At 40.6% G+C, this 27,118-nt stretch overlaps 1 protein-coding gene across 2 annotated transcripts; it reads right to left on the minus strand.

Annotated features, from left to right (window-relative positions):
• COLEC11 (collectin subfamily member 11) lies at positions 1–27,118 on the minus strand. 2 transcript variants are annotated; one of them, XM_075861138.1, is made up of 7 exons: positions 26,743–27,118; positions 19,052–19,207; positions 16,990–17,061; positions 8,996–9,067; positions 8,763–8,816; positions 5,863–5,958; positions 1–4,629 (listed from the first exon to the last, which is right to left on the minus strand). In XM_075861138.1, the coding sequence occupies exons 2-7, from the start codon at positions 19,179–19,181 to the stop codon at positions 4,217–4,219; spliced, it is 837 nt and encodes a 278-aa protein (XP_075717253.1). In that variant the 5' UTR covers positions 19,182–19,207; positions 26,743–27,118; the 3' UTR covers positions 1–4,216. The 2 variants fall into 2 exon arrangements, with proteins under 2 accessions (XP_075717253.1, XP_075717252.1); XM_075861137.1 differs by having other exon boundaries at positions 1–4,647.

A 27,118-nucleotide genomic window follows, 5' to 3' on the forward strand; every position in this document is an offset into this window, starting at 1 on the left:
TGAGATACTGTAAACAAAAAGTTATTTTGTTTTATTGGGTGTTAAAAGTGTATAATGTATCTAGAAAATTCACTTAATCCACAATCATAATGGTCCCATGAATGTTCGATCAATAGAATTTTGGTCTGACTTCTGGATTTTGGTATATTTATAGCCAGAGTGCAGTTAAAACATACAATACCATACAGATAAACCAATTAGATTACATCTGCATACAATATTCAAGGCATGTAATGAATGAGGTGTAGTGAGGAAGAACAATGGTATGCATTTCCATTTCCATATTTGTGGTCAGACAGTAAATTTACTCATGAAAATAACAGAACTACACCGTGTTCCAAATTATTATGCACATTGGATTTAAGTGTCATAAACATTTAATTATTCGTTTTTTAATGAAACTCATGGATGGTATTGTGTCTTAGGGCTCTTTGGATCATTGTAATCAATCTCACACACCTGTGATAATTAGTTTGCCAGGTGTGCCCAATCAAAGGAAAACGACTTAAGAAGGACGTTCCATATTATTAAGCAGGCCACAGGTTTCAAGCAATATGGGACAGAAAAAGGATCTCTCTGCTGCCGAAAAGCGTGAAATAGTGCAATACCTTGGACAAGGTATGAAAACATTGGATATTTCAAGAAAACGTAAGCGTGATCATCGTACTGTGAAAAGATTTGTGGCTGATTCAGAGCACAGACGGGTTCGTTCAGATAAAGGCATAATGAGGAAGGTTTCTGCCAGACAAATTAATAGGATTAGGAGAGCAGCTGCTAAAATGCCATTGCAAAGCAGCAAACAGATATTTGAAGCCGCTGGTGCCTCTGGAGTCCCGCGAACCTCAAGGTGTAGGATCCTCCAGAGGTTTGCAAGTGTGCATAAAGCTATTATTCGGCCACCCCTAAATAATGCTCACAACCAGAAACGGTTGCAGTGGGCTCAGAAATACATGGACACTAATCTTCAAACCGTGTTGTTTACTGATGAGTGCTGTGCAACCCTGGATGGTCCAGATGGATGGAGTAGTGGATGGTTGGTGAATGGCCACCATGTCCCAACAAGGCTGCGACGTCAGCAAGGAGGTGACGGAGTCATATTTTGGGCTGGAATCATGGGGAGAGAGCTGGTAGGCCCCTTTAGGGTCCGTGACGGTGTGAAAATGACCTCTGCAAAGTACGTAGAGTTTATGACTGACCACTTCCGTGGTACAAAAAGAAGAACCGTGCCTTCCGTAGCAAAATTATCTTCATGCATGACAATGCACCATCTCATGCCGCAAAGAATACCTCTGTGTCATTGGCAGCTGTGGGCATAAAAGGAGAGAAACTCATGGTGTTGCCCCCATGTTCCCCTGACCTCAACCCTATTGAGAACCTTTGGAGCATCCTCAAGCAAAATATCTATGAGGGTGGGAGGCAGTTCACATCAAAACAGAAGCTCTGGGAGGCTATTCTGACATCCTGCAAAGATATTTAAGCAGAAACTGTCTAAATACTCACAAATTCAATGGATGCAAGAATTGTGAAGGTGATATCAAAGAAGGGGTCCTATGTTAACATGTAACTTGGCCTGCTAAGTTTTTTTTTATTGAAAGAGCTTTTGATTTCTGTAAATATGACCTCCTGATGCTGCAAATTCAACAAATTACCATTTTAGTTCTCTTTACAACCTTTAAAATGTTTTGATCTCTGTTGTGCATAATAATTTGAAACAGTGCATTTTGAGTTTTTTACTTCTAAAAAAAACCTGTTATCATTAGGAGATTTGTTCAATAAAATTTGCATTATACTCCAACGGTTGATGGCTTGAAGATTATACTGACTGTCATTTGCATCGACTATTTAGGAAAATCAATGAAAAATAACATTTTCATAATAATTTGGAACGCGGTGTATACAGGCTAAACGCACTTACTATAATTATAAATATAGAGCTCAAATGACTTCTTTATTTAGAATTATGTAGATACTATCAAACTAATGTGGGAGAGAAAATGTTTTAGGTTTTCCGTTTTTATAATTTTTGGAATTGATTCTAATATGGAAAAATACATATATTGATAGTGTAATGAAATACATTTAATTTCTAAATGCATTAGATAGAAAATGCAACACTTTAATAAACGCATACTCATATAATCGTCTAACCGCAGCTACTTCCAAGGTAGTACTTGACATGGCGCCATGGAGTTTTACAGGGGCAGCTCAGGTTGAGCGGGTAGTAGTTGAGTAATGACAACTTGTTTTCGGCTAACCTCTTTCCCCATGCAAATAGGAGACGTGGGAACCAGCCAGAGGTTCTCTCCTATAAGGACTGGGAAGGGGGTTGAGCAAGCACTAGGCCCGCTTTTCCTGGTAAGGGGAAGTGTTGGTAGTGTGAATACAATTAGAAACTATTCTATTGGGGTCTCTTCTCCTGTATATACATCTTTGGATTTAAGCTAGTGCATATTAACATCTATAACCAGTGAAACAGTATAATGTCCAAAGTGGAAGCTGAATATAATGTGATTTAGCATCATTTACATACTATAATTCCACTATATTTACACATCTACAATATCTACTTTATTTTTGTATAGAAAGTGGTTCCTCAGGGACTTATGTATCTGTAAGCTACGAACAAAAGGGGGTTACGGGGGCTGGCCTCTTCATTCTAGAGTTGGGTTGGGAAGCCCAGTTTGCTGAGCCTAGCTGATACTATCTTTTGGAACGCTTCAATGACTTCTCAAAAGAGAGATTAAAGTGGGGGTACTCTTTAAATTCTCAGTAAAATTTACAATATAGGGTGGGGTTTTAAGTCTTGCAGGGTGAATCCCTTCACATGTGTTTTGTTGTGTACTTTTAAGGGGACTGTATTGCCTATACTTTTTCTTTTTAACTAATTAAAACCAGATACCGAAACGTATTATTTTTTTCTAATCTTTTTTTTTATTTTTATGACTGTAGCTTTTTTTTAAATTCTATTTTCTTTACATGATTATGGGGCAGCCATCTTGCCTGAGCTGGTACTCTGCTCTATGAACACCAGTTCAGAGATTTGCTTTACAGTAGCCACTTAGACATATTGTCCCCGCATGTCAATGCATTACATGAACAGCCCATTGATTTGAATAAGCACCATGTAATGCATAATTTCTCCTGCGGGGTTGCTGCAGGAGGATTGAAGGCTTGCTGAAAGTTTACATGTGATCCCTGGGGCTCACAGCAATTTGACTCCCAGGTGATCAATTCATTTTTATGGGACCCTTCTAACAAAATGGGATGTCCAAAGCAAACAACCTCTTTAATAACAAGAACATTTTTCTAATTTTAGACAACCATTTTAAAGAGGTTCTCCACCTGAAATGATTTGATTTTGGATACAGTCACAGATTTTGTTGCAAAAATGTATGTGTCTGAAAATCAGTTCCATTCATCTAAATGGGGTTGTTTCTGTAACCGATGCACACATTTCTGCAAGTTCCATTCAAATAAATGGAACAGATTTTCAGGCACAGAAAATGTTTGCAACAAAATCTGCCGCATGTGACTGCACCCTAACACTGCAGCCTGAGATGGGGAGTGGCATGGAATGACTGCTGCTAAACTGCTTTTCCTCTTCTCTACTCTCAGTTTCAGGCTAAAGGCCCTTTTACACAGGCCAATTATCGGGCAAATGATCGTTCATAGAATGCTCGTTGTCGATAATTGCGCTGTGTAAACAGGGCAGCGATCAGCAGATGAACGAGCAAACGCTCGTTCATCTGCTGATAGTAACGTTTTAAAAAAGTTAAATATTATCGTTGCCGGCACCACATCTCCCTGAGTAAACTGGGAGACGTGCTGGCAAACTGATAATAATGTATGGACAAGTGATCGGAGTAACGAGCAAACATCACCATACATAACTCCATGTGAAAGGAGTAAACGGGTGCCAATCAACTAGCTGTCTTGTTGATCGGCGCTCGTTTACACGGCCCGGGACGGGCAGTGTAAGAGGACCTTAATTCATCTGGTTACTATGGATATACGGCCTAACAACCACTGGCTTTCAACAAAGTAGTTAGGCAGCATGCCCCTAGCAACCAGTCTTTCTCAAATCTTCTGCTCAAGGCAGAATTGCCCTGAGCTGAGGGCAGTGAAGGGCAAGATATCTAGACAAGACAACACCATCCATCTCTTCCTGCCCTATAAACTATAATTTTATAAAAGTAGATTTAAGCGGAGAACTGCATTAATTGTTATAGGAAGTCAATGACACATGTTCCTTGTCAAACTCACAAATAAAATACATTGTTATGAGACAGGAGACATCATTCCATCCTCCTGAGGACACCATTTCGGCACAGTCTTCGTCATCGTAGGCGTTATTTGGTTCTCCCTGTCGCCACTTGTTGAAAGTCTGCATTGGAGACCGATCAGAATACACATAGTGACCTTCTTTTTCCAGGTCATTGATCCCAATGAAAACTCTGCTGAGACCATCCTGGTTAATGTAAGAGGCAATCAGACTATTTGATGTCTCATCTTTGGGCATGCTGAGTGTTCCTCCTCTTTCTTGGCAGTAGGCTTGGGCCTCGGTATATTTCTTCTCTTCTTTCACCAGTAGGTAAATCTTAGTATCTGTTTCTCGCACTCCAGCAACAACTGCGGGGGAGGGCAGTGCTGAAAAGTGAGCACTCGTATTTCTATAACAGGCTTAATGTACAATACAGCAATTCAGGTAGATATAAAACCATAGACATACTTATAGCACATTTCGGAAAATTTTGGTCATTCTTCAAACCCCTTCAGCTAATGCCTGGACAATTATAAAATTATTTCAAAAACATATTTACAAATATATTTTGAGGGAATTCTGAGTTAATGGGGGGGACTTATTCAGGAACCTTACCTAGTGGACTGAAAAGCAGCTACCAAGAGTGTCTCTTGCTCTGGAGGACTCAGTATGTCCATGTATTACACGCACAGGCCTTTGATTTAAATGGGAACTGGCCAATGCTTCATTTACCCTGTGGTGGTGCTGCAGGCAAATTGAACAGTTTCTGGCAGGTTTCCTCACAGATTTTGCATTCCAGGAGCGGGACACCCAAAAAGGGATTATCTAGCCCCTTTAAATTATTTGTGTCATATTGCAGAAGCCTACACAATTCTATAAATATAGGGTAATGAGGTATTTGACACATTACTTACGACCTGGTCATCATTGAGCCTACAGATGATGGTGTGGGTTTTCTTCAATTCTACAATTCTACATAGATCTATCTATACTCTGTACGCTGATTAAGTACTCAGGGCCATGACTGTCTAGTAAGAGCAATTGTGAATTCTTTACACTTAACTGTGTCTAGATTAAAGTACAGAATTAGAGAAACATTACTTTTTTCTTGAAGTGAATGGGGTGTAGCTGCAATATCACACGGAACCTGCGGACATGTGTGGCGCTCATTTTGGAAGAAAGTAGCCATGTTTTTCTAATCCTTTATATCCCCTTTAACTCTAATGCAGGAAAACTTATTTTTGCCTGATTTTTTGGTGATTATCAAACAGTCCTAGAAACGTATATAAAACTCAAGGGTAGAGTGACTTCAGCAACACAGCTCAAAATAAAATATATCATAAAATCCGTTTTTTTAATTTAGCTTTTTTAATCAGAGGAATTTTCTAATTGGTTCTCTCTGCTCAGTTGTTTGCTTCTGGTTTTACAAGAGAATTGTGACTTAATGGGGGGATGACCTGCTGTTTTCTGGAAACAACACCAGCCTTCCAATATTGTTATGTCTTCCTGCTAAGGCTAGCATCTCCGTAGTCTATGTATTATCCTTAATTTTTTTTCTTCTTACTTTCATACACTTATTAACAGAATAATGTGACACATACCATATTTGAGAAACTTCAACTCTGTGGTCAGCTGCCCCACCTGGTTGTCCATGTCACCAACAGTTGTTCTCAAATGTCCACATTCACATGGAATTCCTACAAGAACATATAAATGTAATTGATACATTAATGGAAAATATTAAAGAAGACATCCAGTGGAAACACAACTCTCCATGTCTGCATTCCCCACCTGACTGTATACCACTCTCTACACTTCTTTTATGTATACTGTACTTACTTTTTGAACTGCTGCCTTGTCTGTGCTTAAAAAAAGCCTCCATCTTTTTTTAGATTTTCCCAGCTTTCTTTTCCTCTCTGCTTTGCTATCAATGCCATGATGCTTCAGCGCAGCATCACACGACCAGCTAAAGACTATACCATTTCTGCATGCTGGGGGGATACTGTGATTATAACTCTCTCTATATTCTCCTAAATAAGCTGAGAAATCATAAGTATACAGACAGGGAGGCTGCACTATATTCTTCTACATTATACCTGTGTGACAGGAACCTGCCTAAGTATTAGCGGTCTAAAGTCTAAGGGGGTCAGATCGGGAGACCTAGGGGGCCATTCAACAATTGCTACATAGCAAAGCACACCATTGTTTTTCATGTGAAATTCTCGATAAGTTTGATGTGTCACATGACCCTCTTCCCATTGAAAAAACTAAAGTTGGATACAAAATGGCCGACTTCAAAATGGCCACCATGGTCAACACCCAAGTTTCCCCCCTCCCATATACTAATGTGCCACAAACAGGAAGTTAATATCACCAACCATTCCCATTTTATTTAGGTGTATCCATATAAATGGCCCACCCTGTATAGAGATAGAAGCAGCAAGAAAAATAACTGGTGAGAGATTGACACATGGAATACCACAATGGTACACATGGGAATGTTTCGTTTTGGCTGGAGCGTCCCTTTAATGAGGTGTTCACTGTACAATATTGATCTGAACTTTAGATACAAAGTTTTGCCAATTATCAATCATTAATGAAGTATCTCTCTGAAGTAGGTTAATGTATCTTATAATTTTACAGTATTGTGCCAGAAATAGCGCTCAGTAATCTCTGAATGATGATCTCCAATGGCAGAGGTCATCAACAGAAGAAAAAGTAGGATTAAGTAGAAATAGGGAAAGTAGAAATAGGCTCATATATAACTTTCAGGATTCTGTTAATATGGCAGAGTAATAAGAGACTGGAACAGGTGTGTTGTACTTTACTATAAATCTGTCATTAGGAGGGCAACTATGAGTCTGTCATTATGGGGACTATTCCGTGCCTCACATTACGGACATTACTATGAGGCTGGCACTATGAACACTACAATAAGTATTACCTTAAAGGAGTTGTCCTCTTTGGGCAAACTATTTTTGTTAGATCTAATCGCAATGTTCATTTGTAAACTTCGTTATAGCCAATCAGCAAGTGTATAGTTTCCCTGCAGTGCCACCACTGGGGAAATTAAGCATTACATGGTGCCTATTGAAATCATGTCCATGAAATGCTTGGTCCTCCAGAGAGAGTCTTTGTAGCTGCTCTCTGTTCTGACTATTGATGTAGCTCCAGAATGAGATTGCTCCATAGTAATTCAGTATGCCTAAATAGGGTATATGAAACTAGAAAATCCCTTTAAGTGTATGACCACCAGTGTTTTAGAAGGTGCTACTAAGTATTCCTTAGATTTACATGTAATAACAGCCAATGTCTCTTTTTCATCTCCAATTTAAGGAGTGAGGAAAAAATGTCATATTCAACTTTCTATCTATGGCAGCAGAAAGGTTCCAACCTCTGGGACCTGCACCTATCTCTAAAACGGGGCAACCTGTCCTTCCTGCTCCTGCTGTCGCATTTCACTGAATTACGTTGTGGCCAAGAGAACGGAACTGTCGAGCTCACTGAGCTACGATGTTTCTTTAGCTCCAATTCACTTCTATGAAAGTTATTGAAACAGTGTAGCCCAGTGAGCTTGGCAGTTTTCATACTCCCGACAACCTCGTAACTCAGTGGATAAAGAGTAGCGGCAATGGGACACTTATGGCATATCCTTTGGAAGGACTTCCTCTGCCACCCATTGGCAGCCCACAAATGCATTCACAGGCGGCCGATGGGTTGCCATTGCAGCTCGGGGCCAAAGGAAGGTCCCCAGACCTGCCCTGTCTGTATACCCAGAGATATAAAAAATAAAAAAAAATAAAAAAAGAACAACGGCAGCATTGCGTTTTTTCCATTTGCCCTCAATCAATAAATCCCATGTATTCCAAACTGGTACAAATAAAAAGTACACTTGGTCCTGCAAAAAACAAGCCCACATATGACTACATAGATGGAAAAATAAAAAAAGTTATGGCTCTAGAAATGCGGCCATACAAAGACAAATTTGAAACTAGTTTTATTGTACAAAAGCAATTAACATAATAAAAAAAAACATATTTGGTATTTCCGTATTCGTACCAACCCATGGAATAAAGATAGCACATGATTTACACCACACAGTGAACGGTGTAAATGGAAGATGCAAAAAACAATTGCAAAAAACAATAGCGGAATTGTTAATTTTTTTTCCATTCCCCACCAGAAAGAGTTAATAAAAGACAATAAGTTATATGAACCCCAAAATGTTGACGAAAAAATAAAAAAGTTATGGCACTCTGAATGCGGTGACGCAAAAAGGAAAAATTCCTGTAGGCTTTAACGCCAAAATTGACTTAGTACTTAAGCGGTTAATTGAGTAATGCAGTAAGTACAGCAATGTATATGTATATTTAATCTTATATTGTAATTATATGTATGTCACTGGTAAACATATAGGTAACATCAATACAAGAAGAAATGTGTTTGAAATGAAGATTTATGTTTTGAAAATTCATGGCAAAATAAGGAAATGGAAATATACCTGGTTCTCCACTGGGACCTGGAGGACCCATATCACCAGCATCTCCCTTCTCCCCTATTAAAATGAAAAAGTAATCCAACGTTATTTCACACTGTTATTTTTTTTACTGTTTATAATGAGTTCAGTGCACATTTATACGGCTCGGATATGAGAATCTGTTCTACAATGATATGACCAGGTATCGAAAGGTCAAACATACCAGATATATACATATCACAGGCTAAGATAAATACCTTTAGAACCAATAGGGCCAATCTTCCCATGACGACCTATGCCTCCTTTCACTCCTTTATCACCAATTTGCCCTGGAAAAGAAAACCATTAGTGCCGATTTCTATAAAAATTGCCAATCTGTTGAAAATGTGAGTAATACAATCCTGATATGTTAGAGCTTTGTTAATATATTACATGAGTAAGAAGGTTAAGCTATGGATTTCCTCAATAATTTGGTATAAGGTAAATGGTAAAAATGGCCATTCACATTAAGAAACAGAGAAACAGACAAACATATTTCCGTGTAGACTTTGATTATTGGAATCTGTAAGGTGAAGTCTGATGGCATCTCATGAGAAAAGCTGCAGCAGAAATCTTCAAATAAATGTATTCACATACAAAAACTGTCATGTGTTTTATAAACTGGTAGAATTATCTGTTTTCTAGAGACCAGGGGATGGGTTGGGCTTGTTAAAATGACAGCCGGTTCGCAAAACCGGGGAGAAGAAGGAACTAAATCCGGTCTTCTCTGCAGTCAATTGTATCCACAACTGGTCTTACCTGCACTCAATTGTATTGTGTCCTAATACAATTGAATAGCCTTATCTTTCACTGGCGGGAGCAAGGAACCATAAGATCAGTGCCCCGCCAATCTGTGCTTTGTTCATGATGCAGGCAGTGTGATGACGTCATTGCACCGCCTCCATCACTGTATAACAGCGTAGGGACAGAGAAGGTGGGTATGTGACGTTAATTTTTTTAAGGGCACAATGTGAGGCACTTTCTACAGGGGGAACAGTGTATGTGGCACTTTCTGCAGGGGTCACTGTGTGTGTTGCCCTTTCTACAAGAGCACAGTTTGCATGACACTTTCTACAGGGGTCCTGTGTGTGCGGGACTTTCTACAGGGGGCACAGTGTGTATGTGACATATAAAAGAGGCTCGGCGTGTGGGGCAATTTCTCCAGGGGGCACAGTGTGTGTGTGTGTGTGTGTGTGTGTGTGGCACCTTCTACAGGGAGCACAGTGTGTAACACTTTCTACAGGGGTAAATAAGGCCCATTTTTTTCCTAACTAATATAGATATAACACTAATCTAAATATAGGAAATAATAATAATCTTTATTGATTGAAACAAAATAACAAACCACATATAAGTTAAAATTACAATGTAGTCAAACAGCGAGATTCTGATTACTAGAGCTAGGTAAGGGCTTATTCAGACGAACGTAAAATACGTCCGTGCAACGCGTGTGATTTTCACGCGCCTCGCACGGACCTATCTTAGTCAATGGGGCCGTTCAGACTGTCAGTGATTTTCAAGCAGCGTGTGTCCGCTGCGTAAAACTCACGACATGTCCTATACTTGTGTGTTTTTCAAGCATCACGCACCCATTGCAGTCAATGGGTGCATGAAAATCACGCGCAGCACACGGAAGCACTTCCGTGTGACACGCGTGATTCGCGCAACAGCAGTAAAAAGTATGAATGAAAACAGAAAAGCTTTACAAACATACAAACAGAGTGTCATAATGATGGCGGCTGCGCAAAAATCACGCAGCCGCGCATCATACGCTGCTGACACACGGAGCTGTTATGGACCTTTTGCGCGAGCAAAACGCACACGCTCGTGTGAATCCGGCCTTACAGTGTACTGCTGGCTGTGGAAGGAGCATGGACAGATAAACATCCGCTGTGAGGTGGTGGGATGTAGGTGATAACTAACTGATAGGGTATCTCTGTGTGCCTTGGCTGTCTAAGACTGCATTGAGCTAAAAATCAGAGAAGCCCATCCGACATGTTTCGCTGCGCATGCCGCATCTTCACGGGTATCGGGGCTAATGACATTAAAGAGCCGTGTCCCCCTCCCCCACACGCAACTATATAATTGTCAGCAGAATAGGAAACCTGTTGTTGAAAATTTGATTCCCATCCCTGGGATTGACCCTGAGTTGCCTTGATTATGCAATTATTTGAACTCAACATCAATATCACTGTATACAGATCATTTCTGCAGAGTACTGTCTTTCCTAACTTTTGAAAATGTTAGTGTATGCATAGCTTTACACCTCCCTTGGATACACATTTAACCCCTTCGTGCACCACGATGTAATAGCACATCGTCATGCGGGGGGTGATGTATGCTGTGTATTACAGCGGACACCCGGGACTAATGGCCAGAACAGTGATAGTGCCGTTCCTGGCAGTTTAACCCCTCAAATGCTGCGGTCAATCGCAACCGCAGCATCTGAGGCGTTAAAAAGAGGGGGGTGGCCCCTTCTGACAACTCATCTGCCCCCCCACGACGCGATCTTAGGGTGACGATGGTTGTCATGGCAGCCTAGGGGCCTCATGAAGGTCCCCAGGTCTGCCCTCACTCTGTCTCTGTTAAGCCCTGCCTGTGGCAGGGCTTAACAGAAGCCTGTAAAGATGACAATATACTGCAATACATTAGTATTGCGGTGTATTGTACCAGTGATCTAACAATCGCCGGTTAAAGTCACGTAGGGGACTAATAAAAAGTGTGAAAAAAAGTTAAAAGTTATTAGTAGTGAAAAAAATATATATATATTAAAAGTTTAAAAAAATCCAATTTTTCCTCTAAAGTAATGTAAAAACTAAACAAAATTGGTATCGTTGCACCTGTAAAAGTCCAAACCATTACAATATACCATTATTTAACTCGAACGGTGAACATCGCAGAAGATAAAAAATGGAAAACTCCAAAATCACTGCTTTTTGGTCACCTTAGCACTCCAAAAAAAATTATAAAGAGTGATAATGTAGTTTTATGCTCCAAAATATAATACCAATAAATACTACAGCTCGTCCCGCAAAAAGTAAGCCCTCACACACATTAATCGACAAAACAATTAAAAAGTTATGGCTCTCGGAATGTGGTGAAACAAAACAATTAATTTTTTTAACAAATAGTTTTTCCTTTGTAAAAGTAGTGAAATATTTTAAAAAAAACAATATAAATTTGGTATCACTGTATTCGTATTGAGCCACAAAATAAAGTTAATTTGTCGTTTTTACCACACGGTGAAAGCCGTAAAAATGAAACCCAAAAAACAATGGAGGAATCACAGTTTTTCCCAATTTCAGCTCACAAAGAATTTTTTTCAGTTTCCCAGTACATAGTATATACAGAAGTTGATAGGGAAAACTAGTTTCCCCACAGTATTTTTATCTCGCTGGATCCTACTTTCTTCTTTCTTGTACATAGTATATAGTAGTATGGTGCTAATGTGAGCAGAATCCATGAGAACTCAAGTGCTATTTATGTAGGCATGTCTTTAAATCCAATCTGTTTTCAGATCAAAATATTTTTTTGTATAAGGATCATTAATATGCCCTTAACATAATGCCAATCGGTCTTGAGCTCAATATTTTGAGGAACACTCTGCCCCCTTCCCCATAAAAAATTAATCCATTGATATCTTTCAACAGGAAAAAATGTTCAGTTAAAGGGGTTTTCCAACAAACAACACTTAGTCCCTATACACAGTATGGAGAATAGCTAGGGGTCCACCGATCGCAAGAAGGGGTATTTGTGTCCCTCATTTAATGGAGCAATTGTCGGGAATGTCTCCTGCCACTCCATTCAATTCTCTAGGAGTGACGGAAATAGTCGAATAAAGCTCTTGGCTATCTCTGGCAATTCCATACAGTTGAATGGAGCAGCAGAACGCATGCCTGACCATCGCTCCATTCAAACGGGGGACACGGGTCCCCTGTTTTCGCAATCAGTAGGGGGGCCAGCGGTGGAGCTCCGGTGATTAGACACTTATCACCTATCCTGTTGATAGGGGATAGGTGTTGTTCATGGGAATATCCCTTTAAAGAGGTTTTCCTACTTTAGACATTTATGGCATATCCAAAAGATATGTCATAAATGTCTGATAGGTGGAGGACACCCACTTATCGGGAGAATGGGGCTCCCCTGGCTGTGCATGCTAAGTGGTATTTAGGGGGCCGCATACAGAAAGAGACCAAATCGAGAGGAGGACATGTGCCTCTTTCTATTGAAGTCTATGGGAGATATGGAAACAGTCAAGCAAACTAACTTGGCTATTTCCGTAACTCCCATAGACTGCAATGAGAGAGAGCCCATGTGCAACTACCTCTCCATCTGGTCTCCTCCTGTATGCAGCCACCTTGGCTTGCAGAATGGGGGTCAGAAGACCCTGGTCCCAGAGTTGGGACACCTACCTATCCTTTGCATTTGTCTAAAGTGAGAGAACCTCTTTAAGTCTATTGCCAGCTTCTTCTCTATCATGTTCTTTCTTCTGGCAGATATTTTAGCAAAGGAATCTTTCAACTTTTGAGTTTCTCTGGATGCACTACATTGTGACAAGACCAGCTGTATAAACTACATACATGGCACTACTGCAATTGACCAAATATTAGAATATTAATCCTGTTTGTCAGTGCAAACAAATGTTAGTCCTGGTCCAATGGACCAAATACAACTGTGATATCAAGCAAACCTTAGGCTGAGTTCACACGTCGCAGATGTCGCGGATTTTCAACTTTGATTTTACCCTATGCAATTTCAAATCCACAACAATATCTGCAACAATTGCACGACAAATCCTTAGCTGTCACCAAGAGCTTATAGGTTGTATGTTTGTAGACACTACAGTCTACGCTTGTACTGATTATAATCTATCTTCCTGACTATGGATTTCATACCCATTTTATGAGCTGCAACAACTTTTTCTGAGGTCCCTGGAAATTTCCTCTGATTAATGTTGATAATGCAGTAAATAAGTAGCAATCAAAATTGTGCAAGGCGTGACAGGGAGAACTCTCTCTAATGGACTACAGAAGATGCACTACCATTCTCCTTGTCAATAGGGTATGTCCCTACACAGTCTAACACTGTCAGCACTTATTGGACAGTGTCAGATGTTTAGGGACACACCCTACAGACAAAGTGGAATGCTAATACCCAGTCATCAATTTAATTATACATTTCCAGGAGGAATAACAGAGGAATAGCACAAAGCAGAGAAAAGATGCTTCAGAAATCCTATCTTATGGGGAATGCATGTGTTTACTAAAACAGACATGTCAGGAGAGAGGCAAAAATATCTTTAAATCACATTTTACAATCCATTCATTCAAAACCTCAAATACACTAATAGTGTACACAAACCGCCAGCTGTTGTTGCTATAAAGAATTTAGCACCCTCTGGTGGCAACCTTCCATAAAACAAGAAGAATTATCCTTTTCTGATAAATTACATCAATCTTGAGCATTTTGGGTGTATTCACTTGAGTTTTCTCTGATTTTAAGTAAAAGTGTTCATCCCACATATAGCTTTCTCATGCATCGCCGACATAAGTCAAGGTGGCAGTCGATAAAGCAGTAATGTGTAAGCAGATGAAGCGCTGACATTTCCTGTTAATGTGATGTATGAAATGTCATGGCTTATAGATGTCAGAAAAATAATACATAGTGAAAAAAGCAGATCTTCAGTAAATCCTCTGTCAGATTTATGTTATCATTTTCACAGCACAAACACCAAAAGGCAAAGTAGTAAATGTTGTGTTATTCTATCCTTCTGTATGTGCCGCGCTGACTAGCCTCCCTCTTATATATATGCAGGATGATTTATTTTCCTCTGATTTGTTGACAACCCTCTTGTGCATTAACCGTGCCCTTCTTTCTCTTGTAAGCTCAGCCATTTGTACTCCAGACTTCTGATTTCAGTCTCTGGGACAGAAGGTTGCTGCTTGACAGAGACCATTGTCAGCCATATTAACTTTCATGGGTCTGTTTTTTTCTGTCACTAAGAGCTTCCCGGTCCCCCTGTCCCTGGTAGTCATCCTTGAAAGCTCTTTGGTGCTCCTTGTTTATGTCATAACAAAAAAATGCTGGAAAGTGTGGTTCAGTGGAGGCATCATCGAGGGCCTTCTTGTGTAGTTCAGTGGTGGCATCTGAGAGGGCCTGATTGTCAAATTCAGTGGTGACATCAGTGATGACCTTCTTGGGTAGTTCAGTGGTGGCATTAGAGAAGGTTTGCTTGTCTAGTTCATCAATGGCATCAGTGAGGACCTTTTTGTCTAGTTCAGTGGTGGCATCAGTGAAGGCCTGCTTGTCTAGTTGAGTGGTGGCATCAGTGAAGGCCTGCTTGTCTAGTTGAGTGGTGGCATCAATGTGGGCCTGCTTGTCTAGTTCTGTGGTGGCATCAGTGAAGGCCTGCTTGTCTAGTTCAGTGGTGGCATCAGTGATAGCATGTTTGTCTAGTCAAATGGTTGCATCAGTGAGGGCCTGCTTGTCTAGTTGAGTGGTGGGCTCAGTGAGGGCCTGCTTGTCTAGTTCAGTGGTGGCATCAGTGATAGCATGTTTGTCTAGTCCAGTGGTTGCATCAGTGAGGGCCTGCTTGTCTAGTTGAGTGGTGGGCTCAGTGAGGGCCTGCTTGTCTAGTTCAGTGGTGGCATCAGTGATAGCATGTTTGTCTAGTCAGTGGTTGCATCAGTGAGAGCCTGCTTGTCTAATTCAGTGGTGACATCAGTTAGGACCTTCTTGTCTAGTTCAGTAGTGGCATCAGTGAGGGCCTGCTTGTCTAGGTCAGTGGTGGCATCAGTGAGGGCCTGCTTGTCTAGTTCTGTGGTGGTATCAGAGAAGGTCTGCTTGTCTAATTCAGTGGCGGCATCAGTGAGGAACTTTTTGTCTAGTTCAGCGGTAGCATCAATGGGAGCCTGCTTGTCTATTTCTGTGGTGGGATCAGTGAGGGCCTGCTTGTCTATTTCTGTGGTGGGATCTGTCAGGGCCTGATTGTCTAGTTCAGTAGTGGTATCAGTAAGGGTCTGCTTGTCTAGCTCAGTGGTGGAATCAGTAAGGGCATGCTTGTCTAGTTCAGTGGTGGCATCTGTGAGGGCTAGCTTGTTTAGTTCTGTGGTGGCATCAGTGAGGGCCTGATTGTCTATTTCAGTGGTGGTATCAATGGGGGCCTTCTGGTCTAGTTTAGTGGTGACATCACTAAGTGCCTTCTTGTGTAGTTCAGTAGTGGCATTAGTAAGGAACTGCTTGTCTAGTTCAGTGGTGGTGTTAGTAAGGACCTTCTTGTGTAGTTCATCGGCGGCATCATTGAGGGCCTGCTTGCCTAGTTCAGTGGTGGCATCACTAACGGCCTCATTGATTAGTTTTCAATAGGCATACTAAAGCTGTTGGTCTGGGACAAAACTTCATGAACTGAAAGGTAAGATATAGAACTTAACAAATGAAACAAATTAATGTGACATTGTGTCACCCCACATCCCTGCTGCATCTGTTTCTAATAACCCCATATTTCCCACAGGATTGCAGTACACAGCCTTTCGAAGGTAGATTAACCAGGGCTTGTACAGGATTGGTAACTTCATTAATCAGTTGGGGTATTTCACTTACCCTTTTGTCAGAGAATACATAAAATGCTGGCGATAGAACAGTTCTGATTTACATAAATTCCCTATGCCAAGCGAGGTTGGATAACACTTTGCAGACATTATTTGAGACTGTTTACTAACTCCTGGCAGGAGGATGCACCTCTCTACCATATATGCTCATATGGTCTTCCCTAAATTGAAACTTTCCAACATAGTAAGCCCTTTATTTTATATAATTAGTTGTAAGAAAAGAAGACTACCACATCCTATGTACTGCTGATTAAGTCACATAACTATGATTCTAGTTCCCTGCACTGTGTTATTCAAAAAAGACAATGCACCTCATACCGACATATTATTTATTGCCAAATACTTGATTATTTCTATTACAATTTGTGATCAGTAAAAGTTTAAAAAAATGTCCAATGAATTTCCAAACAATTTCAAGGATTTAATTTGATAATATCTGGTGGTTTTGATATCATAGACACAACAGTTATCATTAGGAAATGTCATTGTTGACAATGTGAAACCCTAAAAAATGAATGACATTTAAAAAAAAACTTCTTGGTAACACCCCCAGGACAGGTGATAAAAACCATAAATGTTGGTAATGTACAGGAAGTCATGTTTACCTTTTTCTCCTGGTGGACCAACCCTTCCTGGTCTCCCTGGTGCTCCTTTCTCTCCTTTTTCACCAACATCACCTATAAATGTATTTTGGTATAGACATTATTATAATCACAACAGCTGTTTTATAGAGAAAATGGGATATACATGTAACACTAGTAGGAAAACAACAGTCAGCATCAATTCTTTATTATACACAGCCCATGATCAAGAGTGGCAATGTTTTGGACAAACAAAAAGCCAACTCTTTCTTTCAAGTCTGATATTGTAATTACGGTCCCTGCCGCCAGGTCGACATCCTGCCCCGCCGGCAGCCTGGTTCTCTTGCTGTTCGTGGCTGCCAGCATCTCTATCCTGCCTCATGTTGCCGCTCCTCTCCTAATGCTTGCAGCCACCGGATCCAATCCCATTTCTGTTGCTCCAGGTCCTATTTAAAGAGGCTCTGTCACCAGATTTTGCAACCCCTATCTGCTATTGCACCAGATCGGCGCTGCAATGTAGATTACAGTAACGTTTTTATTTTTTAAAAACGGGCATTTTTGGCCAAGTTATGACCATTTTTGTATTTATGCAAATGAGGCTTGCAAAAGTACAACTGGGCGTGTTTACAGTAAAAGTATCTGGTGACAGAGCCTCTTTAAGGCAGCTCCTCTGATCACCTGGTGCCTGAGCAACGTTGGTGCAACTTAGTTCTTTCCTGTGAAGGTTCCTGTCTTTCTCCTGATGCCAGTCGGAACCTCGCTACCTGCTATCAGTTGTATTTAGCTATCCGCTACTAGTCTGTATCCAGCTTCCCTCTACCAGTTTGAATCCAGCTACCCGCTATCAATCTGTATCCAGCTACCAGCTTCAAGTCTTTATGTAGCTACACTCTACCAATCTGCGTCCTGTTACCTGCTATCAGTCTGCATCCTGCCATCTACTGCCAGTCTGTGTCCAGCCACCTGAGATGAGCCTAAGACTTACTAACTGTGTCTTCGGATCCATACCCGTCTGCCAAGGTATCATCTGCTAGTGCCTACACCCTTGGAGTCCTACACTGTACTACAATGTTGTATCCTGGTCCGCTGGGCCAGCTGCTACTCACGCCGAGACCACCTCAAGATGTAGTGACCTGGTAGTCTCCCCGCAGCAAAGTCCAGATCCCCTTATGGGGGTTAAAGGGTGAATATCAGGGAGGCTACTTAGATAACGCCCTTAGAAGTGTCCCTAAGTGACACCGATTGAGTAGCACAGTGGATCCGCAACCCGCTGGTCCTTCCAGATTCCATCCCTTTGAAAGGATATTCCCATCTTGGACATTTATGGCATTACCATAGGATATGGCATTAATGTCCGTTAGATGCAGATTCCACTGCTAGGACCGCTGCCAATCTCTAGAACAGGCCTCTGTCCCTGTCCTACTTTCTGCAACTGTCGTTGGGCTCCTGCTTCTGACTTATGAGGTGGCTGAATTTTTGGGAAACAGCTGAGCGCTCTTTGCTATGCTGTTTCCAGAGCTCCCATAGAAGTAAATGCAAGTAACAGAAATGTCATAGTACAGTGTGCTACGCTGTTTCCAGAACTTGGAAGCTACGAAAAACCAGTAGCTTGCTGTGCTACAATGTGTCTGTAACTCCCATTCCATAACACCCATGGGAGTTTCGGAAACAGAGTAGCAAAATGCATTTGGCTGTTTTCAGAAAACCCAGCCACCACATAAGTCAGCGGCTGAAGCCCAGCGACAGCAGGAGGAGGTAGGACGTGGGTCAGGGGGCCCCATTCTAGAGATAGGTGCAGGTCCCAAAGATGGAACCCCGCATCTATCGGACATTTATGGCATAGCCTTTAGTTATGCCATAAATGTCCAAGATGGAATTACTCCTTTAAATATATGAGACGAAGAGGCTAATATTTGTAATTTTCCAAAATGGTTACATTTTTCACTTTTGCAAATGTTTTGAACATTCATCTATATATCATTTACAAACTTTTCCTGTAAATCCTTGCTAAATCCTTAAATCTAGAACTTTCTAAATAAAACAAATATACGATACGAATAATCGGCTAATGAATGGGAAGACATACCTTTTAAACCAGGAACGAGGATCTGGACAGAACAAGACTCATCTGTAATGTGCTGACAATACCCAGATCCCGACAATATCAGAAGCAGGAGGTTAATCAGAGTTGTCACAGAAACCAGAAGTCTCTTCATAATGAGGCGTTGTAGGTCATTGACTCCTGAGCACAAGAATGTATAAACATTAGGCCTACCACATTGTCAGTGTTACCACAGCCTTTACTGGAAACTATACTGACTGTGTAATAATCATTCAAACTTTTATCTAGTGCTCCCAGGTCAAGCACGTGACACTGAATACGCAAGAAACACACACACGATATCCGGCAGAAATGGAGGTACTTCAGATGCTGGCTACATTGCTGGGCAATACAGCCCCCTACATTTCATCAGCCTGGGAGAAGACACTTCCCAAAAGTGAATATTGGGTTTTCTGGTCTTACTTGTGCGTCTCCTCCACTCTGAACAAATACCAAGACAACAAGACTAAAGAGAGTCTTGTACACTGGTCAAATAATTGGGGGTGGAGGGTTGTAATGTTGACTGCGAGGGATTTTTTTAGAATTTTTGAGGGACAGGTGTTTATTTTTTTATTTTTTTTATCACGCATCTTGGCTTCAAGTATATTTCTTCTACAGCAGAACCAGGGAAGTTGGAACCAGCGCTGGGAGTGAAGTTTTTAGTAAAACGGAAAACTAGTTTCCAAGTTTAATTAGTCTCGGTTAAAATCGAAGCACAGGGGCTACGAGAAAATAAAGTGACAGGTAGGTCAATCCAGAGTACAGAGAGAAGGAGTGGAAAGGCGGTAGCCTACGCGTTTCAGACCTTCGCTAGGTCCTTAGTCATGGCTTTCCACTCCTTCTCTCTGTACTCTGGATTGACCTACCTGTCACTTTATTTTCTCGTAGCCCCTGTGCTTCGATTTTAACCGAGACTAATTAAACTTGGAAACTAGTTTTCCGTTTTACTAAAAACTTCACTCCCAGCGCTGGTTCCAACTTCCCTGGTTCTGCTGTATCTTCTGCGTGTGCCGACACGAGGATCCGTGTTGCTGACTCCTATATCCTTTCCGTGACAAGGTGAGCTGGAGGAGTTCCTTCATATTTTTTCTTATATTTCTTCTAGTTAAATATCATGTGCAAGTCATTGTCTGCCAAGCGGTATAAAAAAAAAAAAGGTTCCTTCTCTTCACACCATCTGCAAAGGGGATCAGTATTTCACTGTAAGGTTATATATATCTGTTGACTGTCCCCGTCATACTTTTATGTGTAGAATACCACTTTTCTCCTATAAATCTTGGCTACTATTTTGAAGTATCTGTATCTGCTATGGCTAGTTTTTGTGATACTTTTTGGGTTATTTATGCAAATTGAACAACAGAGTTCACCAAAGACAAGAAAGTCAAAACTTTCTGGACATGCTTTAATTTTGATTATTCCTGCAGGAAAAAAAAAATAATAGGGGCAAAAGGGGCAATCGCCCAAGGGGCTCCACCAACCAGTTCCCTCTACCTCTTTCCAGATACTCCCAGAAGCAATACATTGAAGTATGAATAGATTTTAAGTTTATCTCCTACATTATAACAGTAGAATTGACTCATATTTATTAGTAGGGGTCTGAGAGAGAGAGATAAGCCGTTCCTACATATCTCTGGTAGCACTTATCTCCTGGTTGAGCAAAGTATTCAGCATGTTATAATCTATCCTTGTTTACCCCAACAGCAGATACAGGGACAGTTGGGTTACCCTAGTACCAGTACACATTAGATTACCAACCTTTGTCATCCCCCGACAATATTATATGATACTGACGCTGGGAATGAGGCACCCACTAAATATTTGGTCAAGGGGTCTTCACCAATCTTATTTCAGACCAGAGGAAGTACAATTTACTGGTAATTGCCTCCTTGTATACAGGGTCTAAATTCCAATTTGGTTTTGGACAAAATACTTTTTCCTTGCATTACACAAAATATGTAATGGAAATGCTGTGTCCTTAAATAGCCATGTAAAATATCCATCCATAAGATAAGAAACCGAAGAAATAGCGGCTCCAGAGACCGAACATGACAAGTTATCTCAAGTATTTTTCAGCTGTGACAAGTTCTTGAAATGTTTATACATATTTTTGGTAATTATGTCTCTCAAGTTTATTTGTATTCTACATTAGGTAAGCTTTGAGTTCAGTATTTTTATTTAGAAGGGGCACAGTTTAGAGAATTCTTACTCGAGGGCGAACAGTCACAGGCGAATGCATGGGTAAGGTCAGTTCTGGCCCCTGAATGTTAAAGAGAGATTTTCCCTAGAACCGCTCTTCAACTTTAAAACTCTATGATTTGCACAATGAGGGAAAAAAAAGTTTTTCAATATATCAAATGTAATGGGGATCTGCAGAAGAAGAGAGGGCCTACATGTTGTAAGCAGTAGCAGAATTTATCAGTGGAGGCTTTAAACATCTTTGATGGTACTTGAGACGTAGGCAACTTTTCAAGGTTAAGAATTGTGTTTTCATTCATTTGCCTTAAATTTAAGTTGCATAACAATAATATGCTATGAACAAGAGGGAAGAAAAAACTTTTTTAATACGTTTACTAGCCAGTAACTGCCAACTATCAGATTGCAAGATGGAGTAAAGGCCCTATTACACCGGCCGATTCTGACCAGTGCAGCGAGCGCCGATCAACGAGGCAATGAGGCCTCGTTGATTGGCACTCGTCTGATCCTGTCACAAGGAGCTATGTATGGGGACGAGCGCTCCTTACTACGATCGCTCGTCCCCATGCATTATTATCATGTCGGCAGCACGTCTCCCTGTTTACACAGGGAGATGCTCTGCCGACAACGATAATATTTCACTTTTTTAAACCGATACGATCAGCAGTTGAACATGCGTCTGCTCGTTCATCTGCTGATCGCTGCCCTGTTTACACAGGGAAATTATCGGCAATGAGCATTCTATGAACGATCGTTTGCCCGATAATTGCCCAGTGTAAAACCCCTTTACTGGTTAGTAAACATAAAAAAGGAAAACTTTTAAGTAATGTTCCCTACTCTAGATTATATATATATTATATGCGCTATGAGGTTATTAATTGTTGTAAATAATATATAAATATATATATATATATATATACTTGAAGAGAGTTGATTGCTAATTTGCATACATGATTATGTCACTTCCGATAGCTCGTATAAAGCATTCTGTAATTGCTTTGGAGACCTCTTTTTGGGGAACGCTGTGCAACCACCTTACATACTTCTACTGTATTTTCTTTGGATGTGCTGTTAATTTCGCATATTAAAGAAACATTCCGGGGTTTTTTCTCTGCCCTCCGCTTTTTGCAAATGTAATGTAGTGTAATGTCGACATGTGTATCGAGTTACCTGGTGGTGTATTTCACGGGACGCTGCTCCATCCCAGGCTGCCGTGGGGTCACATGATCTGTACTCTACTGAGTCTACTGTAGAAACCAGAGTTTAGTCTCTCACAGAGGCTCCCATATATTTGCATTAAGAGCTTGACTTCTGGTCCCTACAGCAGATGCTATAGGATACAGGCAGTCAGAATGAAGATCACGTGACCCATGGAGGCCTGGAACGGAGCGGCAGCCCATGAAAGACAGCACTAGTGAAGTCAATACACATGTATACATTACACTACGTTACATTGAGCAAACTGGAGGGCGGGAAAGAAATCCCAGAGTGCTTCTGCAATATGCTATGCTTTTACATAAATATTCGTCAAATGCAGAAATCGGAAAACAATATTTTTTTATGGGATAAAAAAAAATATTTCACACCAGAAGCTATATTTAAATGCCCCCCTTTAGGATAGGCCATTAATGTTATAGTCCTGGAGAAACCCTTTAAGTCATGTTAATTAAAGCGGTATACTGGTTTCAGCAAATATATTTTATCAATTTTATAATAAAATGTGAATCAATTCCTTACAGTTTTCAATATCTCTGCTTAGTCACTGAATTGGAACCTTCTTTGTTTAACCCTTTCTCGCACTGCACCGTAAATTTATGGCACAGACAGAAAGTTCTTGCTGTGCCAAAAATGTACTTAAATGTAATGTAATGCCTTAAATGAAATATATAGCTGGCTTCCCGCTGCAATGACAAGGATCGGTCCTTTAAACTATCAATAGCAACAGTGGCATCTGAGTGGTTAGACAGAGAGTGCTCCCTCTATCACCCCATCGATTCCCCAGCCACGTGAACACAGGCTGGTGATGGGTTGCCATGGCAGTCAAGGCCCTAACAATGGTCCCCATTAGTGTCACACTGACAGGCATAATGCAATTCAATACAGGAGTATTACAGTGTATTATACCATACTCCGAATGGTCCCCAGTTATAAGTGGTGTACCCCAGGGTTCAGTGCTGGGACCACTATTATTCAACTTATTTATTAATGATATAGAGGATGGGATTAATAGCACTATTTCTATTTTTGCAGATGACACCAAGCTATGTAATATAGTTCAGTCTATGGAAGATGTTCGTGAATTGCAAGCAGATTTAAACAAACTAAGTGTTTGGGCATCCACTTGGCAAATTAAGTTTAACATAGATAAATGTTTAGTTCTGCATCTGGGTACCAACAATCTGCATGCATCATATGTCCTAGGGGGAGCTACACTGGGGGAGTCACTTGTTGAGAAGGATCTGGGTGTACTTGTAAATCATAAACTAAATAACAGCATGCAATGTCAATCAGCTGCTTCAAAGGCCAGCAGGATATTGTCGTGTATTAAAAGAGGCATGGACTCGCGGGACAGGGATGTAATATTACCACTTTACAAAGCATCAGTGAGGCCTCATCTAGAATATGCAGTTCAGTTCTGGGCTCCAGTTCATAGAAAGGATGCCCTGGAGTTGGAAAAAATGCAAAGAAGAGCAACAAAGCTAATAAGGGTCATGTAGAATCTAAGTTATGAGGAAAGATTAAAATAATTAAACCTATTTAGCCTTGAAAAGAGACGACTAAGGGGGGACATGATTAACTTATATAAATATATGAATGGCCCATACAAGAAATGTAGTGAAAACCTGTTCTATGTAAAACCCCCTCAAAAAACAAGGAGCACTCCCTCCGTCTGGAGAAAAAATGGTTCAACCTGCAGAGGCGACAAGCCTTCTTTACTGTGAGAACTGTGAATCTATGGAATAGTCTACCGCAGGAGCTGGTCACAGCAGGGACAGTAGATGGCTTAAAAAATGGCTTAGATCATTTCCTAGAACAAAAAAATATTAGCTCCTATGTGTAGAAATGTTTTACTTCCCTTTTCCCATCCCTTGGTTGAACTTCATGGAAATGTGTCTTTTTTCAACCGTAGAAACTATGTAACTATGTAACTATGTAACTATGTATATTAGGAATTGAAAAGTGCAATGCAGAAGTCACCCAGTGAGAAAAATTTCAATAAAGTGGAAATTTTCTTTTGTAAAAGTAAGGCCTCATGCACACAACAGTAGTGGTTTTGCAGGCCACAAAACTACGGACACGTTGCGGTCCATTGGACCACAAAAAACCTTTGTTGTGAATCTTTGTGTCATCAGGATTCACAGATGCACAACAACGAAAAATGATTTCACCAGTAGTGTGAACCCGCAAGCAAATTCAGACCATAGAATGACTTGTCCTATGTTTTTACAGTCCGGATTCGCAGCCCCAGCATAGATCCATGAAGACCACGGTCGTGTGCATGGGGCCATAGAAATAGATATGGAAATAAATGGCTCCACAATTTATCTGCAAAAATGCGGATAAATTGCGTATGCAAATGCAAAGCCGTGTGTATGAGGGCTAAGAAAAAATAAGAAAACAAAACCTTTTTTTCCCAGAAAACTAGTTTTTATTTGAAAAATCTATGCATATATAATATCACAGCAATCGTAACAACCCGTCAACTAAAGTAAACACGTAATTTATACCGCGTCAAAAATAAGCAATAAACAACGCTAGAATTGCTATTTTATCACCTCCCCAAAATAAAGAATACAATTTAAAAAAAGATTAAAAAAAGTTAAAGCTCTAGGAAAGCAGCGATACAAAAACACAACGTTTTCTAAACAATTCTTATTTATACCACATGGTGAACGGCATCAAAACAAACAGCGGAATTGTGATTTTTTTTCCATCCCCCCCCCCCCATAAATGAATAAAAGTTAATCAATAAATTATGTGTAAAACAAAATAGTGCCATTATCCCCCCCAAAAAAACAACAAGCTCTCATAGGGCTATAATATCTGAGACTTTCTTCTTCCTGAAGTCCCAGAGGATGAAAACCTGTCCCGGCCGCCATGTTATGATAACACAGGTGCATGGTGCGTTACAGTACTGTACAGTATAGATGGTGCACAATTGACAAAGTTCATCAAAAAATTTCATTTTACAATAAATACGGAAAACCCCTACAGCATTACTTACAGCACATCCATGGCCACATATCTTCAATATTTTTTAACTACATTCTGCAAGGGCGTCTCTTTCACCTCCTGACAGATTTTCTGCTCCATCATATACTATACATACTGCCATCTTCTTTGAGAAGACCGCCACCCTAGAAGAAGATCACTTTCTGGATGGTCGTCTCAAAGAGTCTAAAAAATACAGTACAGACTGTACCACCAACAATGCATCAGACATGGACAAGAACATGCCGACAAACCCCTCCACCCCAACGCACATAACATATATCGGATTATTTAAGCCATACTCACAAAGACATTTAGAACTCCTTTAAAGATATACCCACCACAATGTTATCTACAAATAGAGCAGCGATGAGATTTTTCGGTACAATGGATGAGGATATTATGATGCGTGCTATTGGGGTTTTTAGAATTGCAAGTATAAAGCTTCTGTATGACTTTCTGCACCTTTGAACAACTTCTGAACATCTGACATATTGAGACATGTCAAGAGATAATTTCGGTGGAGGTCTGTGAGATGATCGCTAGGACAAAGAGGCTTCAATCAGATTCACTCAGATATGTCCAGGTCTCCAGATGAGGTTGACGGCAATATCATTGAAATCAATAGGACAGTAATGTGACAGATGTATCCCAGGAATTCATTGAAGCAACTGAATCAACTGAAGCGTAAGGGTATGTTCACATGGCTTATTTTCGGCCGTTTTTCGGGCCGTAAAACGGCCAAAAGGTCGGCAGCGGAACGCCTCCAAACATCTGCCCATTGATTTAAAAAGGGAAAAATTGCGTTCTGTTCCGAGGGGGGCGTTTTTTTAAGCAGCCGTTTAGAAAACGGCTGTGTTACAAAATGGCAGCGAAAAACAAGTGCAGGTCACTCCTTGAGCCGTTTTTCATTGACTCCATAGAAAAACAGCTCCAAAAGCAGCCAGAAAAAACGCAGCAAAAAACGCTAGTTAATTAAAACACGGCTGAAAATCAGGAGCTGTTTTCCCTTAAAAACAGCTCTGTATTTTCAGACGTTTTTTATTAAGCGTGTGCACATACCCTAAGTGGCAAGGTGTGCACCGCTGGGGGTCTTAGTTCATAAACCCCAACTGGTAAGCTTTTCTGACAAGCATCAAGGACATGTCAGAAGATGTTCAAAAGGTGCACATATTCTTTAACTGAGACCGTTATGGCAATCCGCTATTAAATAGCAAATACAGCTCTGCTACATCTGTAAAGCATCACTACTAAAGAGACAATATCCTCACCTCTATAAACAATACTGTGCCTTAAACGTCCAGGTCCTTCTTATCTGTCTAATTTCTCCGCAGCTGCATTTAACCAAATAAAATAAAGACGGATACACAAAATGTTCTTGTGGTTCCTCAGTCACAGGGCATGGAGTGCAGGTTAGAGCCTAGCCTGGTTATATAGTTATTATTGCTGTCGGTGACCCCAGCAACTCCAACTAGCTTGAATCTCGTGTGCTTTATAATGTCATTTAACTTTGCATTCTTTCCTCCTTTTCTCCTCGAGTGAAATTTGCATTAAAGTACAGAAAAAAAAATCAGATGTTATGAGAAGTTCTTCTGAGAACTGTGCACTGAGTGAGGTCCAAGCACAACACAAGGATGGAACCGAACA

The sequence above is a fragment of the Rhinoderma darwinii genome, chromosome 4 (assembly GCF_050947455.1).
Source record: "Rhinoderma darwinii isolate aRhiDar2 chromosome 4, aRhiDar2.hap1, whole genome shotgun sequence".
In the NCBI taxonomy this organism is placed as follows: Eukaryota; Metazoa; Chordata; class Amphibia; order Anura; family Rhinodermatidae; genus Rhinoderma; species Rhinoderma darwinii.

Bases quoted from the DNA above. Each gene is read 5' to 3' on its own strand.
- COLEC11 (XM_075861137.1), bottom strand. From the start codon at position 19,181: ATGAAGAGACTTCTGGTTTCTGTGACAACTCTGATTAACCTCCTGCTT. The intron at 8,817-8,995 runs GTATTTATCTTA...TCATTTTAATAG, and splicing joins TGGCCCTATTGGTTCTAAAG to GGGAGAAGGGAGATGCTGGT. The intron at 4,648-5,862 runs GTATGTGTCACA...CTCACTTTTCAG, and splicing joins GTTGAAGTTTCTCAAATATG to CACTGCCCTCCCCCGCAGTT.